Raw genomic sequence first — 20,653 nt, forward strand, 5'->3', positions numbered from 1 at the left:
TGGGGGCAGCATAAGGAGTCACTGTGGTCGAGGAGCTACGTTAGCATTCGTTAGCATCTCTGAAATTAATTTGTGGCAGCGAGACCAAAACAAAGCTGCAGAGAGAAGAGATTAAAGTCACTAATATAAAGATTTAAAAGTTCAGATTAAACATCAGAGAAACCAGAGACGGCCAATCAGACGAAGCTCCACTCGTCATGTGACACCGTTTCTGTTTAGCAGGAACCTGCCTCGTCTTCATGTAAAGTTTCTAACCAGGTGTCGTTAGTTAATATTCTGCTTTAGTGGATTAACCGACATGTAAATGAATAATAAATGGAGCGGTGCAGCTTTAAGCTCCGTGGACGTCCTCAGTGAGACGTTCAGGTTTCACTGGTCCTTTAACTATTTATAGACACTGAACACTTTACAGCTTCTGCTTCACTCAGCAACCTTTAAAGTTTAGCAGCTTCATTCAGTCGTCCACAGAGAACGTGTCCCTGGTAGAATCAGTAGACGTTCACCAGTGATGGACGTGTGACGGTGAATCATTAACTGATCCAGAACCAGTTCCTCATCGCACCAGTTATAAAAGCAGGGTCGTTAACGGACCGATGGAGACCAGATATTAATAGTTTACAACTATTTACAGTCTGGAGACTTTCAGAAGATCACGGACGAGTCTCCAGAAGAAAGATCTAGTCACAGGGAGGAAGGAAGGAAGGAAGGAAGGAAGGAAGGAAGGAAGGGAGGAAGGAAGGAAGGAAGGAAGGAAGGAAGGAAGGGAAGGAAGGGAAGGAAGGAAGGAGGAGGTGGTGGAGAAGAAGTTTAGGAAATAAAGTCCAGATAAACACCCGACATGTGTCAAAAAACTTTTATTTTGAAAGTGTCATCCTCAGCCCTTGAACACAGGAAGCTGTTGATCTCTGTACCTTTAGCAGACCAGTCTGTCCCTGAGGTGGTTCTAAGCTTCCCTTCCAGAGACCAGGATCCTCCTAAAGTCTCGGCCTCTCTCCCGGCGCCGCTGATCTCGGTTCTGGATCAGCTTCAGGAGGCGGTCCTGGCGCTTGCTGAAGCTTTCTTCACTTGCAATAAATCGTAGTTCATCTGATAACTCTTCATAACATTCTAGAGTACAGTAAAGTACACGCAGGTTACCATCATAGAGACTGAGGCAGCAGAATAATGAATACACCACGTCTGTAAATACACAGAGCTGCTATAGAGTCCTACAGAGGTTTCTAGATTCCTTCATGAAAGTAGACAAAGAACCCAACCACACATGAAAAAGGAATATTAGAGACTGGTGGACTTGTTTATTCAATATAATTAGACAATATTACATATCAGAGCGGGACAGTAAGTGCACCTCTAGGATTACCAGTGAACTCTAACAGAAAATGTCAGGACATCTGTCCATGAGCTGAATGTGAAGAGAAACTGGGTCATGCAGCAAGACAACGAGAACCAAGAACACAAGTGGTTCTATAAAAGAACGGTTAAAGAAGAACAAGATGAATGTTTAGGAACGGCCAAGTCAAAGTCCTGACCTTAATCCAATAGAAATGTTGTGGAAGGACCTGAAGCAAGCAGTTGATGTGAGGAAACCCACCAACATCTCAGAACTGAAGTGGTTCTGTTCTGAGGAATGGGCTAAAATTCCTCCAAGCTGCTGTAGACCACTGATCAGCAGTTACCAGAAACATTTAGTGACAAGGAGGTCACAGCAGAGACTGGACACAAGGAGGACATGATATGTAATATTGGCTCATTTTAACTGTGGTGGGTTCTCTTTGTCTGTGGTTGGGTTCTCTTTGTCTGTGGTTGGGTTCTCTTTGTCTACTTTTGTGTGAAAATGTAAAACCTTTAAGCAGCTCTGTAGACGTTCATGTATAAGATGATTTATTTATTACTAATGTCGTTGCAGCAGCAGTTTGTCATCTGTTCATAAACTACATAATAAAACTAGTCCACCTCAGATATTAGTTAAAACGGCTTGAAGAGAAAGTGCCCAAACATTTCAAGTTTTTTAACAAAGTACAGCAGATTTATTTTAGAAACAAGTTTCCTGAGGACACAATAAATTACTCTTTAACTTCTGCTTTATTTCAGCTGCTGTCGTTCGTCCACCCAGGACACCAGCGCCTCCTCGTTCTCCTCTGGACGGAGACGCGCTAATTAAAACGCAGCAGCTGAAAACGAGCAGAACGACTCTTTAAATTCTTTTCTCGCAGAGTTTTCAAGAAATTCTTGCATCGTCACAGAAAAGTGAAAGCCCTTTTTAAAAAAATGTTTGAGTTAAAACTAACGGACCTGTAAGTCATGAACTAAACACAGCAGAAACAGCAACGCCTCAAACCACCAACACTCCTCCTCCTTGTTTACATGATGCACACGCTAGCTCCTAACAGCTCAACTAAAGTGACTACAAGTGTTCATGTCCGACAGTTCTTAAGGCTGAGAATGTGACTACAACAGTCCTACTGACACCAAACCCACCTGACTTCACAGTCTGAGTTGCGATCAAAGCCCCTGGAGGAACTGGATTCAGATCAAAAATGGCACACGGTTCAAAAACTAAACTAAAATAATCAGAAAGTACCTCCAGTTTGAATAAATCCATAAGAACGACGGTCGTAGTGTAAACCAGCTCGTACTCTCAGCTGTGTTGGCGCCCTCGCGTTAGCTTATTTAGCTCTACAAATGTCCTCATGCAATTCTGAAATCGGTTAAATATGGCTAGGCTAACATGCTAATGTGCTAATGTTACAACGCTGGCAAACCGACGTCTGCTCCGTCCACGAACGACCGAAGGCTGAACGTAGCGCTTAAACGCACCGCGATGACGACAGCCCTCAGAAATAACTCTTCCTATCAGCAGATGGCAGGAAACAAGGAGGGCTACTGTTAGCAGGGAGGCTAGGAAGAGCTACTGTTAGCAGGGAGGCTAGGAAGATGTACTGTTAGCAGGGAGGCTAGGAAGATCTACTGTTAGCAGGGAGGCTAGGAAGAGCTACTGTTAGCAGGGAGGCTAGGAAGATGTACTGTTAGCAGGGAGGCTAGGGAGAGCTACTGTTAGCAGGGAGGCTAGGGAGAGCTACTGTTAGCAGGGAGGCTAGGAAGATGTACTGTTAGCAGGGAGGCTAGGAAGCAAGGAAGAGCTAGTATTAGCTAGGATGCTAGGAAGCTTGGAATCAGCTGGTCTTCATTCCTTCTAGAACATGTTGCTGAGGAGATAAATCATTAAATCAGACGCTGGTCTAGCCGACTAGCGTCAACGGAGCAGAAACTACTCACTGATGTTCCAACACCACCTAACGGCCTAACGGACTAACTAACCGTCGTCTTGTTGCATCGCGGCGGTCAAGTAAAGAAAAACCTGCATCACCAGGAAATGATGTGAACTCATAGTAAGAGATGAAGCTCAACGTCGTAACTTCTTCAAGATGTTAATAATGAACGGAAGCTCAGAACAAATTCAGCTCTCTCAGAGTGATTGGCAGATTTTAGTGGAACATAAAAACACTGGTCTGGTTCTGTCGCTACCACCATCTGGCGGCCATTTTGATTTCAGGACTACGTTCAGAGATGTTAGCATATACTATAGCAGCTTCTCATTTGTGGTCCAGAGAGATTCAGAGCTTTCAGACGTTAAGAGTCAGTAGGAAGGTGTTTGTGAGGAGGATCCTGAGCTTTGTGTCTGTTCAGGTACCGGACGATCAGAGCGAGGCCGGGTCCTGGGGGGCGCTGGGCTGGGGGCTGGTACAGGAACTGCTGCTGACACTCGACCCGGGACTCGGTGAAACAGACGGACTGTCTGAACTGTCCTCATCATTGCCCTGGTGAAGGCTGACCATCACCCTGAGGAGCAACACAGGAGACTCTCAGTGACATTAACTTAATTAACAGAGGCTTGATCCAACATGTTCTGTGGTGAATGAGTCATTATGTGAAGAAACAAAGCGCTCTAGATGTTTTCATGCCGTGTTTGTACCTGGATCTGGATCCGGATCTGGATGGGCTAACCAGGTCTTGTCTTTGGACTTCAAACCTGGAGACGTAGCTACACTTGGACCACTAGACAGAAACACAGATCAAACCACATGTACTTCACTCTCCTCCATGTGTCTTAAAATGTTCTTTACTACGTGGAGACGGCTCCTCACCATGTGAGCTGGATCACTGGTTCCCAGATGGACCCCTTTCTGGCAGAGCGTCGTCAGCAGACTGATCCCTGGACATAAAACAAGACGTTGGACATTTACCTCATTCTCTAACAACAGAGGACAACGAAGAAATGTTACGGGACACTTTGTTGACAGCCAGTCGCTTGTTGTAAATAACTGAGGGCAGGAATACGACCAGTAACTCACACCTGAGTTTAGTCTGATTGTTGGTTGGTGCTCAGTCTGGGAGGAGTCGTCACTGAGAACTCAACAAACAATTCAGAGCAGATGCTAATGGTGATGCTAATGGTAATAGCAATGAAGAAGGTAATGGTGATGCTGATGGTAAAGCTAACGTTGACGCTAACAATTAGCATGTCAGCCCTGCTTTCCCTCGTTGTGTTTCAGCTCATATAGAGTCTAAAACTAAACATGGCAGATTTCCATCAACGTTTCCAGAACTTTGTGATTAGCCTGGAAGCTAACCCAAACCCAACGTTGTCCTGGAGTCTCTCTGTTAGGAGCTGATCCAGCAAAGATCTGCCAATGGGCCAATCAGATCATGTGATCATGTTTAATAACAGAAGTTGTCCTGAAATAAAGACCTTTGGTCCGGTTGTTCCAGTACTTCTGCTCCCACTGATCCATCAGGATGTTCAGGTATCTCGGACACTCGAAGAGGCGAAGGTAGCGAGACGACGACGGCGACGGGAAAATGCGTTCGAACTCTCCTCGACGATTCATCTCGTCTTCGCTCTCTGCCAGAACCCGGACGTCGTCAGGAGTCAGGACGTCCAACACCGAGGACAGGAAGTCCTGACGGAGACCAAGGACAAAGACAGACGTCAGATTACTGCAAATATTAAATCCACAGCTGTGTCTTGATGACAGACAGCAGCGTTATAGTGACCTACATGTACCACCTGTCTGGTTGGTTACCTGGTCAGTGCAGCGCTGTGTGAGGTAAAACGCCCGTTTGACCTTCTCGTCGGCGGACAGATCCGACCTCGACCTCTCCCTGTTCCCGCCACACAAACTACGAAACAAACACAAAGCTGTAGTTTCATCTCAGCTGCAGGATCTGAACGTCACCAGGCTGCAGTTCCTCCTCCCTACCTGCTGGTGGAGCTGGAGGCGCTGCTGCAGGAGCCGAACACGTCGTCTCTGGTAGGAATACGGAAGCCGGCGAGGTTGAGCAGATCTCTGATCATCTGACCTTTAATGGAGACGTCCAGCGCCGTGTTGGAATGGAGACTGGACCAGAACCACAAACAGGTCCAGGTTAAAATCCTATTCACATTCAGACTTTCCTTCCTGAACCAGTACCACAGTTTACCGTCTGCGTTACCTGGGTGATATGTTGACTTCCAGGATCCAGGGTTTCAGGTTCTCGTCCAACATGATGTCGAAGCCGAAGAGCTCGTGGCAGCTGTACGGCGTCCGGACGTTCATCTTCAGCAGACTGTTAACGTACGGCTCCGACCTGACGACCGACACATGACGACGGACAAGTTCAAAAAGATTTATCATCAAGTCATAACGGAGCCTGTAGTCATCTGACTCCAGACTTTAAAAGAATCCTCGAGTTGGTTAGAAACCTGAAACACTACAGGATATTATTAGAGGATCATATCAGATCACAGAGCAGTGCACCACCTCTTTTAAATGTAGCATGCTAGCTAACGTTAGCCTAGCATGTCCTTGTAGAATTGTTTCTCTTATTGTTTATTGTGAGACAAGTGGACATGTTGGATATTAATCTGGTTTAAGACCGATCTGTAAACACCTCACATTACCAGATAATCTGTGATGAACATCGGTACAGATTTGGTCCTGCAGTCCAGGATTAAATTATGATTCATAAATAATAAAGTAGAATAAAAACACTCACGCGATGACAGTTTTGATGACGATGTCTTTGATCTTGTCCCATATCAGGGTGGTGTTGACTCCCTTTGAACCCAGATACTGCCACAAGGCTTTCAGAGCCCTGCAGACACAAACATGGACGTCTGAAGTCATTTGAACAAGTCAAACAGGAGTTTAATTTTAGTAAATATCTACATTTGAGACTTTATTTTTGAGCACATAAAGAACAGAGGAACATATGTAGAGAACCGACAAACATACACCGACGCACAAAGACTGAAAAAATGTGGATTTGCATTCAGCAGCAACAATGGCGACGCTAATGACGCTAATGGCGACGCTAATGGCGACGCTAATGACGACGCTAATGGCGACGCTAATGGTGACGCTAATGGCTAGCAAGGCAAACAAACATGGAGCCAAACAAAAAGAGAGGACTGGGCTCTGATTGGCCCACAGCCTTTCCTTGTCTCCGTTACCATTTGTGTCCCTGGCAGGCCTTGTCGTCGCTGTTGGTCTGGTACTCAGAGTTCTTCTTGTTGACGCTGTAGTTGGTCAGGTGCATGAACTTGTTGCCCAGAGTCTTCATGGAAGACGAATACCTGTTAAGAGACATGTGATATAGTCACCTGTGTGGACGGATCGGTTATCGCTCTGGTGGACCAGGTTAAAACTCACTTGCAGCTGGCGAATCGAACCAGACCGTCAGAGAAGATGTAGACTCTGAGCGGCTCGTAGGACGTCACGTAGACGTAGATCCTCAGGTCGAACTTGTTCCCGCCGATGAGGTAGGGCTTGTGGAGGTACCTGCAGTAAAAACATCCCCAAACAGAAGAGTCAGCTCGGTAGAAAACATAGAAATCAACCTCTGAGCTGCTTCCATCCAAACCAGCAGAGATGAGCGTCTTACTTCTGGACGAGCAGCGGCCTCTTACGGGGCATCTGGCTCCACTTGTGGATGACCTGGATCCCGGTTCCTCTGGCGGACGCAGGCTATGAAAGAAGAATATTAAAACAGAAGACACAAATTCAAACCAAGAATATCTACAAAACTATCAGGTCCATATTCATGAGATTAGGATTGCCTCCTGATTCCACTACAGGAGGGAATGTACACACAAATCAACCTCCTTTATTTAGTCTTCTACCTTTGTGCACATTATACAATCCAGAAGAAGATTGTTCTGGAGCTGAGGCTAGCTGGTTAGCTGAGGCTAGCTGGTTAGCTGAGGCTAGCTGGTTAGCTCCAGCTACGTGATGCTTGGTGTGCTCTGGTTCTGGGTCTGTCAGGTGGAAGGGACTAAACCGATATCAAGGCTACAGGTACGTACAGGTTTGATGATCCATTTCTGCCGGGAGCCGCTGTCCTCCCAGGCCTTACGCAGCGGCTTGATGTCCTGAGGAAGGATGAAGGTCCGGGGGAAGAAGCTGAACTCCTGTTTGCCAAAGCGAGCTCGCATCTTAGAGAGATTCCTCCAGAGCCGGTCCTTCCTGCCGATCTGAAACGTTCCTGGGAAGTGGTTCAGCTGGAACAAGAGAAGACGGCGCTGAGTGGTCGATCTGGACTTTCAGAGAGAAGTCTTTATCTGCAGCGTCTCACCTTCTGGTGTTCGCCCAGCGCCTTGAAGCCTGGAGACTTCATGTGGTGTCCCCAGCAGCCCAACCAGTCGTGGCTTTCTGTGTGAACAACAAACAGAAGTTATGATCCAGACACAACATGATTAAAATCAGCTGCAGACCTTAAATCATCAGACGACTCACTCTTGGTGGCTTTGAAGTGGGACCTGGCGACGGTGTGCTTCACCACGTTAGGAGTGACGGCGCTCATCTTCCATTTTAAATGTCGTCTCTGTTCTGCAGGAAGCAGCTCCACTGAACACACACAAAGATTTATTTACATGTATGACATTTAGAATTAATGTTGAACGTATTAAAATATAGAACTCAGAGGAGAAGAAGAAAAATATAGACGGAGGAGGCAGCGTTGAAGGAGAAGGGGAATGAGGAGAAACGGGAAGATAAGATGGAGGAAGAAGAAGAAGACGAAGAAGAAGAAGAAGGAGGTAGAGGAGGAGACGTCCTCTCATTGAGGAGCTGAACCAGGTCGATGAGTCCTGACCTTTCTCGTGGGCTGTGCTGAAGTAGAGCGTCGGAGGAATGAGAGGAAACAAACTGGGAACCAGCGCTGGACGTTCTTCTCCAGGATCTTCAGGCTCCAGAGACATCGGCTCCTCCACACTGAGAACCAAACACAGATTATCAATAATCCATCAACACCTCATCCACACTGAGAACCAAACACAGATTATCAATAATCCATCAACACCTCATCCACACTGAGAACTGAAGTCAAGACCATTGATGGAAACAACAACTTCTTCTTCTTCTACAAAAACTGTTTCTATATAAATCTAATAACCTCTGGTTTCTCCTTCAGTTTTTTTTCTGGTTTCATACATTAAAGGACCAAAGGTGACCATTGTTGCGTTTTAAAATAAAAATCAGACCAGATGGACCAGAGAGACCTGGACCAGAGAGACCTGGACCAGAGGTCACCATGGAGACTACTTCCTGGACCAGAGAGACCTGGACCAGTGGTCACCATGGAGACTACTTCCTGGAACAGAGAGAGACCTGGACCAGTGGTCACCATGGAGAAACAACATCAAGACGCAGATTAACTTCACACACAATGACATAAAACGTTCTAGTTTTGAATTTAAAAATAAAAATAAAAATCAAACAGTTGTTTTTTTCACTTTTCTGGTTTTTAAATCAAAGTTGAAAACCCAAACTATAATGATATTATTTTAGTGACCGTACTAAAAACAGGATTTGACAGATGACTGACTAGTAGCAGCTCTGACAACTGAGTCACATCAGATCAGCTGACTGGTAACTAACAGAGGGAGGTCAGGTTATTTTAATCCACCATCATCATCATCATCATCACTCACATGACCGTCATAAATGAAGCAGAGATGAACCAACAGCAGGGACTTCCTGACTCCCACCTCCTCCTCTGACAGGTGAACACTGACTAACCTCACTAACCTGGGGGCTGCAGCTGTCAGGGAGGGGGGGGGGGTGTGTGTGTGTGTGTGTGTGTGGGGGGGGGGTCCAGTGTTTAAATCCCTATCCAGGCTGTTTTAGTCTCTGGAGGGAGTTCTACGCTGCTGAACAATGTGAGGCTGAAAGCTGCAGAGCTTTCCACCACGATCTGAAGCTTTCAGCCTCTTTGACAAAGACACAGAATGAACCAATGAGCCAATGAGAGAATGAACCAATGAACCAATGAACCAATGAGAGAATGAACCAATGAGAGAATGAACCAATGAACCAATGAACCAATGAACCAATGAGAGAATGAGAGAATGAACCAATGAGAGAATGAACCAATGAGAGAATGAACCAATGAGAGAATGAACCAATGAGAGAATGAACCAATGAACCAATGAGAGAATGAGAGAATGAGAGAATGAACCAATGAGAGAATGAGAGAATGAGAGAATGAACCAATGAGAGAATGAGAGAATGAACCAATGAACCAATGAGAGAATGAACCAATGAACCAATGAGAGAATGAACCAATGAACCAATGAACCAATGAGAGAATGAACCAATGAACCAATGAGAGAATGAACCAATGAACCAATGAGAGAATGAACCAATGAGAGAATGAACCAATGAGAGAATGAGAGAATGAACCGATGAGAGAATGAGAGAATGAACCGATGAGAGAATGAGAGAATGAACCGATGAGAGAATGAGAGAATGAACCAATGAACCAATGAGAGAATGAACCAATGAGAGAATGAACCAATGAACCAATGAGAGAATGAACCAATGAGAGAATGAACCAATGAACCAATGAGAGAATGAACCAATGAGAGAATGAACCAATGAACCAATGAGAGAATGAACCAATGAACCAATGAGAGAATGAACCAATGAACCAATGAGAGAATGAACCAATGAACCAATGAGAGAATGAACCAATGAACCAATGAGAGAATGAACCAATGAACCAATGAGAGAATGAACCAATGAACCAATGAACCAATGAGAGAATGAACCAATGAACCAATGAACCAATGAGAGAATGAACCAATGAGAGAATGAGAGAATGAACCAATGAACCAATGAACCAATGAGAGAATGAGAGAATGAGAGAATGAACCGATGAGAGAATGAGAGAATGAACCAATGAACCAATGAGAGAATGAACCAATGAACCAATGAGAGAATGAACCAATGAACCAATGAACCAATGAGAGAATGAACCAATGAACCAATGAACCAATGAGAGAATGAACCAATGAACCAATGAGAGAATGAACCAATGAACCAATGAGAGAATGAACCAATGAGAGAATGAACCAATGAGAGAATGAACCAATGAGAGAATGAACCAATGAGAGAATGAGAGAATGAGAGAATGAACCAATGAGAGAATGAGAGAATGAGAGAATGAACCAATGAGAGAATGAACCAATGAACCAATGAGAGAATGAACCAATGAACCAATGAACCAATGAACCAATGAGAATGAACCAATGAGAGAATGAACCAATGAACCAATGAGAGAATGAACCAATGAACCAATGAACCAATGAGAGAATGAACCAATGAGAGAATGAACCAATGAACCAATGAGAGAATGAACCAATGAACCAATGAGAGAATGAACCAATGAGAGAATGAACCAATGAACCAATGAGAGAATGAGAGAATGAGAGAATGAACCAATGAACCAATGAACCAATGAGAGAATGAACCAATGAGAGAATGAACCAATGAACCAATGAGAGAATGAACCAATGAGAGAATGAACCAATGAGAGAATGAACCAATGAACCAATGAGAGAATGAACCAATGAACCAATGAGAGAATGAACCAATGAACCAATGAGAGAATGAACCAATGAACCAATGAGAGAATGAACCAATGAACCAATGAGAGAATGAGAGAATGAACCAATGAACCAATGAGAGAATGAGAGAATGAACCAATGAACCAATGAGAGAATGAGAGAATGAACCAATGAACCAATGAGAGAATGAGAGAATGAGAGAATGAACCAATGAGAGAATGAGAGAATGAACCAATGAACCAATGAGAGAATGAACCAATGAACCAATGAACCAATGAGAGAATGAACCAATGAACCAATGAACCGATGAGAGAATGAGAGAATGAACCAATGAACCAATGAGAGAATGAACCGATGAGAGAATGAGAGAATGAACCAATGAGAGAATGAGAGAATGAACCAATGAGAGAATGAGAGAATGAACCAATGAACCAATGAGAGAATGAACCAATGGACCAATGAGAGAATGAACCAATGAGAGAATGAACCAATGAGAGAATGAACCAATGAACCAATGAACCAATGAGAGAATGAGAGAATGAGAGAATGAACCAATGAGAGAATGAACCAATGAACCAATGAGAGAATGAACCAATGAACCAATGAGAGAATGAACCAATGAACCAATGAACCAATGAACCAATGAGAGAATGAACCAATGAACCAATGAACCAATGAGAGAATGAGAGAATGAACCGATGAGAGAATGAGAGAATGAGAGAATGAACCAATGAACCAATGAGAGAATGAACCAATGAACCAATGAGAGAATGAACCAATGAGAGAATGAACCAATGAACCAATGAGAGAATGAACCAATGAACCAATGAGAGAATGAACCAATGAACCAATGAGAGAATGAGAGAATGAACCGATGAGAGAATGAGAGAATGAGAGAATGAACCAATGAACCAATGAGAGAATGAACCAATGAACCAATGAGAGAATGAACCAATGAACCAATGAGAGAATGAACCAATGAGAGAATGAACCAATGAGAGAATGAACCAATGAGAGAATGAGAGAATGAACCAATGAGAGAATGAGAGAATGAACCAATGAACCAATGAGAGAATGAACCAATGAGAGAATGAACCAATGAACCAATGAGAATGAACCAATGAGAGAATGAACCAATGAACCAATGAGAGAATGAACCAATGAGAGAATGAGAGAATGACCAATGAGAGAATGAACCAATGAACCAATGAGAGAATGAACCAATGAACCAATGAGAGAATGAGAGAATGAACCAATGAGAGAATGAACCAATGAGAGAATGAACCAATGAACCAATGAGAGAATGAGAGAATGAACCAATGAACCAATGAGAGAATGAACCAATGAACCAATGAGAGAATGAACCAATGAGAGAATGAACCAATGAACCAATGAGAGAATGAACCAATGAACCAATGAGAGAATGAACCAATGAGAGAATGAACCAATGAGAGAATGAACCAATGAACCAATTAACCAATGAGAGAATGAGAGAATGAGAGAATGAACCAATGAACCAATGAGAGAATGAACCAATGAGAGAATGAACCAATGAACCAATGAGAGAATGAACCAATGAACCAATGAGAGAATGAGAGAATGAACCAATGAACCAATGAGAGAATGAACCAATGAACCAATGAGAGAATGAACCAATGAGAGAATGAACCAATGAGAGAATGAGTGAATGAACCAATGAGAGAATGAGTGAATGAACCAATGAACCAATGAGAGAATGAACCAATGAGAGAATGAACCAATGAGAGAATGAACCAATGAGAGAATGAACCAATGAACCAATGAGAGAATGAGCCAATGAGAGAATGAGAGAATGAACCGATGAGACAATGAGAGAATGAACCGATGAACCAATGAGAGAATGAACCAATGAACCAATGAACCAATGAGAGAATGAACCAATGAACCAATGAGAGAATGAACCGATGAACCAATGAGAGAATGAACCGATGAACCAATGAACCAATGAGAGAATGAACCAATGAACCAATGAGAGAATGAACCAATGAACCAATGAGAGAATGAGAGAATGAGAGAATGAACCAATGAACCAATGAGAGAATGAACCAATGAACCAATGAGAGAATGAACCAATGAACCAATGAGAGAATGAACCAATGAACCAATGAACCAATGAGAGAATGAACCAATGAACCAATGAACCAATGAGAGAATGAACCAATGAACCAATGAGAGAATGAACCAATGAACCAATGAGAGAATGAACCAATGAACCAATGAGAGAATGAACCAATGAACCAATGAACCAATGAGAGAATGAACCAATGAACCAATGAGAGAATGAACCAATGAACCAATGAGAGAATGAGAGAATGAGAGAATGAGAGAATGAACCAATGAGAGAATGAACCAATGAGAGAATGAACCAATGAACCAATGAGAGAATGAACCGATGAACCAATGAGAGAATGAACCGATGAACCAATGAACCAATGAGAGAATGAACCAATGAACCAATGAGAGAATGAACCAATGAGAGAATGAACCAATGAGAGAATGAACCAATGAACCAATGAGAGAATGAGAGAATGAGAGAATGAGAGAATGAGAGAATGAACCAATGAACCAATGAGAGAATGAACCAATGAGAGAATGAACCAATGAACCAATGAACCAATGAGAGAATGAACCAATGAACCAATGAACCAATGAGAGAATGAACCAATGAACCAATGAACCAATGAGAGAATGAACCAATGAACCAATGAGAGAATGAACCAATGAACCAATGAGAGAATGAACCAATGAACCAATGAGAGAATGAACCAATGAACCAATGAGAGAATGAACCAATGAGAGAATGAACCAATGAACCAATTAACCAATGAGAGAATGAGAGAATGAGAGAATGAACCAATGAACCAATGAGAGAATGAACCAATGAACCAATGAGAGAATGAACCAATGAGAGAATGAACCAATGAACCAATGAGAGAATGAGAGAATGAACCAATGAACCAATGAGAGAATGAGAGAATGAACCAATGAACCAATGAGAGAATGAACCAATGAACCAATGAGAGAATGAACCAATGAGAGAATGAACCAATGAGAGAATGAACCAATGAACCAATGAGAGAATGAACCAATGAACCAATGAGAGAATGAGTGAATGAACCAATGAACCAATGAGAGAATGAACCAATGAGAGAATGAACCAATGAGAGAATGAACCAATGAACCAATGAGAGAATGAGCCAATGAGAGAATGAGAGAATGAACCGATGAGACAATGAGAGAATGAACCGATGAGACAATGAGAGAATGAACCAATGAACCGATGAACCAATGAGAGAATGAACCAATGAACCAATGAACCAATGAGAGAATGAACCGATGAACCAATGAACCAATGAGAGAATGAACCAATGAACCAATGAGAGAATGAACCAATGAACCAATGAGAGAATGAGAGAATGAACCAATGAGAGAATGAGAGAATGAACCAATGAACCAATGAGAGAATGAACCAATGAACCAATGAGAGAATGAACCAATGAACCAATGAGAGAATGAACCAATGAACCAATGAACCAATGAGAGAATGAACCAATGAACCAATGAACCAATGAGAGAATGAACCAATGAACCAATGAGAGAATGAACCAATGAACCAATGAGAGAATGAACCAATGAACCAATGAGAGAATGAACCAATGAACCAATGAACCAATGAGAGAATGAACCAATGAGAGAATGAACCAATGAGAGAATGAACCAATGAACCAATGAGAGAATGAACCAATGAACCAATGAACCAATGAGAGAATGAACCAATGAACCAATGAGAGAATGAACCAATGAACCAATGAGAGAATGAGAGAATGAGAGAATGAGAGAATGAGAGAATGAACCAATGAGAGAATGAACCAATGAGAGAATGAACCAATGAACCAATGAGAGAATGAGTGAATGAACCAATGAACCAATGAGAGAATGAACCAATGAGAGAATGAACCAATGAGAGAATGAACCAATGAACCAATGAGAGAATGAGCCAATGAGAGAATGAGAGAATGAACCGATGAGACAATGAGAGAATGAACCGATGAACCAATGAGAGAATGAACCAATGAACCAATGAACCAATGAACCAATGAGAGAATGAACCGATGAACCAATGAGAGAATGAACCGATGAACCAATGAACCAATGAGAGAATGAACCAATGAACCAATGAGAGAATGAACCAATGAACCAATGAGAGAATGAGAGAATGAACCAATGAGAGAATGAGAGAATGAACCAATGAGAGAATGAGAGAATGAACCAATGAACCAATGAGAGAATGAACCAATGAACCAATGAGAGAATGAACCAATGAACCAATGAGAGAATGAACCAATGAACCAATGAACCAATGAGAGAATGAACCAATGAACCAATGAGAGAATGAACCAATGAGAGAATGAACCAATGAACCAATGAGAGAATGAACCAATGAACCAATGAGAGAATGAACCAATGAACCAATGAGAGAATGAACCAATGAACCAATGAACCAATGAGAGAATGAACCAATGAGAGAATGAACCAATGAACCAATGAGAGAATGAACCAATGAACCAATGAGAGAATGAACCAATGAACCAATGAACCAATGAGAGAATGAACCAATGAACCAATGAGAGAATGAGAGAATGAGAGAATGAACCAATGAGAGAATGAACCAATGAGAGAATGAACCAATGAGAGAATGAACCAATGAACCAATGAGAGAATGAACCGATGAACCAATGAGAGAATGAACCGATGAACCAATGAACCAATGAGAGAATGAACCAATGAACCAATGAGAGAATGAACCAATGAGAGAATGAGAGAATGAACCAATGAACCAATGAGAGAATGAACCAATGAACCAATGAGAGAATGAACCAATGAACCAATGAACCAATGAGAGAATGAACCAATGAACCAATGAGAGAATGAACCAATGAACCAATGAGAGAATGAACCAATGAGAGAATGAACCAATGAACCAATGAGAATGAACCAATGAGAGAATGAACCAATGAACCAATGAACCAATGAGAGAATGAACCAATGAACCAATGAGAGAATGAACCAATGAACCAATGAACCAATGAGAGAATGAACCAATGAACCAATGAACCAATGAGAGAATGAGAGAATGAGAATATGGGCTGGGTAGAAAGATTTAATCAACACGACGACTAGAAAAAGTTTTTTTCTCATTTCATTCAGAAAAGAGAAAAAACTCAACATGAACAAAACTTTAGTGGAAAATGAATGAAACTGAAACTTTAAAGAGGAGAAAGGAGGAGGAGGAGGAGGAGGAGGAGGAGGTCCCAGAGCAGATATCTGAGGCTGGAGGTTTTCTAAAGGTCACAGGTCAAATATCAGCTGATGATCAGAGTCTCACCTGGACAGGAGAGCGATGGAGACAGAGGACGAGGTCCCAACGATGGAGGAGCAGTCTGAAGCATCTGAGGAGGAGAACAGAGATGAGGAGGCCACAAGGAGCAGGAGGTCGATCTGAAGGTTTGATGATTTACCGTCGTCGCTGCAGGACGCCTCCAGCTCATCAGGAAGCTCCTCCTCCACCACATCCACCCGAATGACGCCCTCCAGGACGGACGCCTGGACGCCGGACACCTCCTCCATCAGCAAGGAGGAGGAGGAGGAAGGGGAGGAGGAGGAGGAAGGGGAGGAGGAGGAGGTGGTGGTCGGCTGCTCCTGTCTGGTGAGGTGGAAGGAGGAGATCTGGGACGTGACGGAGCCCAAGGAGCCCACGGAGCCCACGGAGCCCACGTCTGAGGGACGACATTAAACACTTCCTGTTGGCTCTTCAAAATAAAAGCATCATTCAAACACATCAGGAAATTATTTATAAAGGTCCAGACCTGTTAGAGGAGGAGGAGAGGAGTAGAGGAGGAAGAGGGACTAGGAGGAAGAGGAGGAGGAGAGGATTAAAATAATAGAGATTAGAAGAAAAAGGAAGGAAGAGGGTTAGAGAAAAAAAGAAGAGGAGTAGAAAGAGGAGCAGAAGAAGAAGAAGAACGTTCTCCTCCATGTTAGTGTCCAGTCCTGAAGACCAAGACGTGTCCATGTCTCTTTTACCTGTGGAGGCCTCCGTCTCCTGACTGGCACTGAGCTCCGTTGGCACGAGGCTGCTGGGAAATGTAGTCCTTCCTGTGGACGTCCCCAGAGCATCCTGGTCGGTTTGAGTCTGGGTCGATGGAGGAACACCTCTGACCACCAGCTGACCGTCGACAGGTGGAGAGGCTGGGCGGCCATTTTGGATCCTCTGGGGGGAGGCGTCTTTCCCCAACGCTGCCTCCTGGTGGTGGTGGAGACTAAGGCACAGGTGAGGAGCAGAGGAGGAGGAGGAGGAGGAGGAGGAGGAGGAGGAGGAGTCTGCTGCTTCAGGCTACGAACAAAACACAGGAAGAGAATTAACCTCCGTGATCACATGACCTGGTCACATGACCTGGTCACGTCATGTGACCAGGTCACGTGACCAGGTCATGTGACCAGGTCATGTGACGAGGTTCAACTGGATAAAACAGAGGAAGAGAAGAAGAATCTGACTACAGATTACACCACAGGTAGTAATCTGTAGTCAGATTACTACCTGTGGTGTAATCTGATTACCTGTGGTGTAATCTGACTACCTGCTGGTGTAATCTGACTACCTGGTGGTGTAATCTGATTACCACCTGGTGTAATCTGATTACCTGCTGGTGTAATCTGATTACCTGTGGTGTAATCTGATTACCAGGTGGTGTAATCTGATTACCATCTGGTGTAATCTGATTACCATCTGGTGTAATCTGATTACCATCTGGTGTAATCTGATTACCAGGTGTAATCTGACTACCAGGTGGTGTAATCTGATTACCATCTGGTGTAATCTGATTACCTGCTGGTGTAATCTGACTACCTGCTGGTGTAATCTGATTACCAGGTGTAATCTGACTACCTGGTGTAATCTGACTACCAGGTGGTGTAATCTGACTACCAGGTGGTGTAATCTGATTACCTGCTGGTGTAATCTGATTACCTGCTGGTGTAATCTGACTACCTGGTGTAATCTGACTACCAGGTGTAATCTCACCGTGGTCTTGTTGAGCTGCAGACTCGTTCTTCCTCTGATGAACAGATCTTGACACGTTGATGACACATCGTAGCCCCGCCCTCTCCTCGCCGTCAGGCTTTGTCCAGGCCCCGCCCCCTTCCCATTAGGCTGCTGTGGGGGGGTCTCTGGCACGGGGGGGAGTTGGCTCCAGGTTTTCTTGGCGTCTCCTCTCTCCCACCCCGAGGAGGAGGAGGAGGAGGAGGAGGAGGAGGAGGATGAAGGTTTGGCTTGGTCCCGTCTGGACCGGTCCAGGCTAAAAGGCACTTTAGTCACCACGGCGCTCTTGGCTTGGGGGGCGGCGGTGGCGGTGGTGGGGGGGCTATCTGCATCTGAGCACCCCCGGGGCTTCGGCCCCCCCCAGGGGGAGGACTGGTTGGTGGGCATGACTCAGGGTGAGGAAGAGGAGGTCTGAGATTCAGGGTCTCATCACAGAGACAGATCAATCTGTCAATGAGAGGAGAGATTCAGAGGAAGAGGAGGAAGAGGAGGGAGGAAGAGGAGGGAGGAGGAAGAGGAGGAAGAGGAGGGAGGAGGTGTCATGTCTTCATCTGTCTCTTCTGAGGAGAAATGAATCTTCAGACCTGAAACTAGAGAAAGAGACAAACATGAGAAAATGATTTATTTATTCTGAACAATTAACAACGATGAAGATGATGAGAGGAGGAGGAGGAGGAGGAGGAGGATGAGAAAGGGAACAGAGAAAGAGGAGAGGAGGAAAATAAAGAGGAAGAAGAAGTAGAGGGAGAGAAGAAGAAAAAGGAAGAGAGAGATGAAACAGAGAAGATGATGATGAATGAGAGGAAGAGGAGGAGGAGAGGAAGAGGAGGAAGAGAGGAGAATAAATAACTAAATAAATCTCTGATGTGTTTTTTCTTCATCAGTTCATCATGAAAACTGAACCTGGAGAGTTGACAGCTACACGTTTATAAACCAGAGAAGAACAACTACTACAGCCCTGTCCTCTGGAATGGAAATATAAATATGAATTAAATATAATGAAACATAAATATAATATGAATATAAACATATTATAACATAAATGATGTAAATGGAGCTAAATGTTCACGTAATAAATCAGTTTATTTATGGTTCTAGGATCATCTCCTCAAGACACAACAACCAGTTAATATGAAGCTAATGCTAACAGAGGAAGCTAACTACACACCTCTACCAGGTAAAGCTAAGCTAAGCTAAGCTAAGCTAGCTAGCTGAATGAGGACATTTAGTTTTTAGATCTTTCCCAGAGAGCCGCGGACCTTCACGTGTTCATAGATAAACACATGGTTAGCTGATGTGTAGCTAACGTTAGCTTAGCTACAGGTGTGTTTAAGCAGAGCTAAATGCTAATGTAGTCTCAGACCAGACTGACACCTCCTCTCAGCTCCTCCTCTGGCTTCATTAAACCACCTGACACCTTAACTACAGCTGCTGCTGCTGCTGCTTACCTGCCTCATGCTAGCTAGCTAGCACGCTAGCTGAACTACTTCTGTTCACCGCAGCAGCGTTAGCTTAGCAACCAGGACCAAACTAACTGTTGTTGGGGCTTTGAGCGGAACAAAGCAGAGGTGTCAACTATAACAACTTTTAGTTTTAGTTTATAAAACGCGTCAACACTCACTTCTCCTCCTGTAACGTCCATAACGATCTGATCCGAGCCGCTACCGAGTCTGTACGTTAGAGAAACACGATGCAGAGTCCGAGTGACACATCACGACCAAAGATCGTCTGTTCAAACGGGCGGGATGGGATGGGCGGGGCTTCTGCTTCTTCTTCTTCTTCTTCTTCTTCTTCTTCTTCTTCTTCTTCTTCTTCTTCTGTGTATTTCTATGCTTCCTCTGGAGGTTTCTTAGCTGCGCATCGCTGCCCCCTGGCGCTACGGAGTGGAGACAGGGATTATAATTATAATATAAATTTAATTTATTTAATTTACATTTAATATAAAATTATTAAAATAAAATATTACGTAATTTTTCTAAGAGAATGAAGCAGAAACAGGAAACAGAATTGTTTTGATAAATATTTCTTACACTCTTTAAATTTAAGTTTATTTGTCACAGAGTATATCAGACGATACTATAAAGTATAATGAATATTTAAATATTAGAGTAAACGTGTTTTGCACCAAACTATTCTAACTTATTTATGGGTTTTTGGGAAGAGACTTTTGTCTACTCTAGCTTGAATGTATATGCTGAAAAAATTGTATGGTGGGGCAGGTATATAGACGACATAATTTGCATATGGTCTGGTTCAGAACCTGAACTTTTGTTGTTCCATTCTTATCTTAATAATATAAATTCCAACTTGAAGCTAAGTCTTGAATTTTCCTTAACCCATATTAATTTTCTTGACCTTAACATCTCTAAAGATGAAAATGGAGATTTACATACATCTATTTTCAGGAAACCTACAGACCGTAACACAATACTTAAGGCAGATAGCTTTCATCCACCATGGTTAATTGATAATATTCCATTTGGACAATTTCAAAGGCTTAGGCGAATCTGCGACTCCAGTGAAGATTTTGAAATGAAAGCAGAAGATATGGCCTGTAGGTTCAAAAAAAGAGGTTATACGTGTAAAACAATAGATTTGGCTTACAATAGAGCTAAACATCTCACAAG

The 20,653-nt window shown here is 43.3% G+C and overlaps 2 protein-coding genes across 2 annotated transcripts in view; one reads left to right on the forward strand and one right to left on the reverse strand.

The window, feature by feature from the left end:
- LOC311488731 (uncharacterized protein) overlaps window positions 1-20,653 on the forward strand; it is a gene marked incomplete at its 3' end in the record, with an annotated part of 331,706 nt that overhangs the window by 139,511 nt on the left and 171,542 nt on the right. The window lies entirely within an intron of this gene.
- Window positions 840-19,751, reverse strand: ttll4 (tubulin tyrosine ligase-like family, member 4). The gene is made up of 20 exons (XM_084545190.1): window positions 19,648-19,751; window positions 18,009-18,616; window positions 17,012-17,321; window positions 16,447-16,704; window positions 16,314-16,377; window positions 8,134-8,252; window positions 7,776-7,886; window positions 7,615-7,691; window positions 7,346-7,540; window positions 6,925-7,007; window positions 6,693-6,821; window positions 6,494-6,616; window positions 6,037-6,135; window positions 5,494-5,628; window positions 5,262-5,399; window positions 5,085-5,181; window positions 4,751-4,961; window positions 4,146-4,213; window positions 3,974-4,056; window positions 840-3,840 (listed from the first exon to the last, which is right to left on the reverse strand). The coding sequence occupies exons 2-20, from the start codon at window positions 18,411-18,413 to the stop codon at window positions 3,699-3,701; spliced, it is 2,847 nt and encodes a 948-aa protein (XP_084401316.1). The 5' UTR covers window positions 18,414-18,616; window positions 19,648-19,751; the 3' UTR covers window positions 840-3,698.

This window comes from Chelon labrosus (assembly GCF_963514085.1).
Source record: "Chelon labrosus genome assembly, chromosome: 5".
NCBI classification, from domain to species: Eukaryota; Metazoa; Chordata; class Actinopteri; order Mugiliformes; family Mugilidae; genus Chelon; species Chelon labrosus.

Bases quoted from the DNA above. Each gene is read 5' to 3' on its own strand.
- ttll4 (XM_084545190.1), bottom strand. From the start codon at position 18,413: ATGCCCACCAACCAGTCCTCCCCCTGGGGGGGGCCGAAGCCCCGGGGG. The intron at 8,253-16,313 runs GTGAGACTCTGA...TTTGGTTCTCAG, and splicing joins TCCATCGCTCTCCTGTCCAG to TGTGGAGGAGCCGATGTCTC. The intron at 5,182-5,261 runs GTAGGGAGGAGG...TTTGTTTCGTAG, and splicing joins GCCTCCAGCTCCACCAGCAG to TTTGTGTGGCGGGAACAGGG.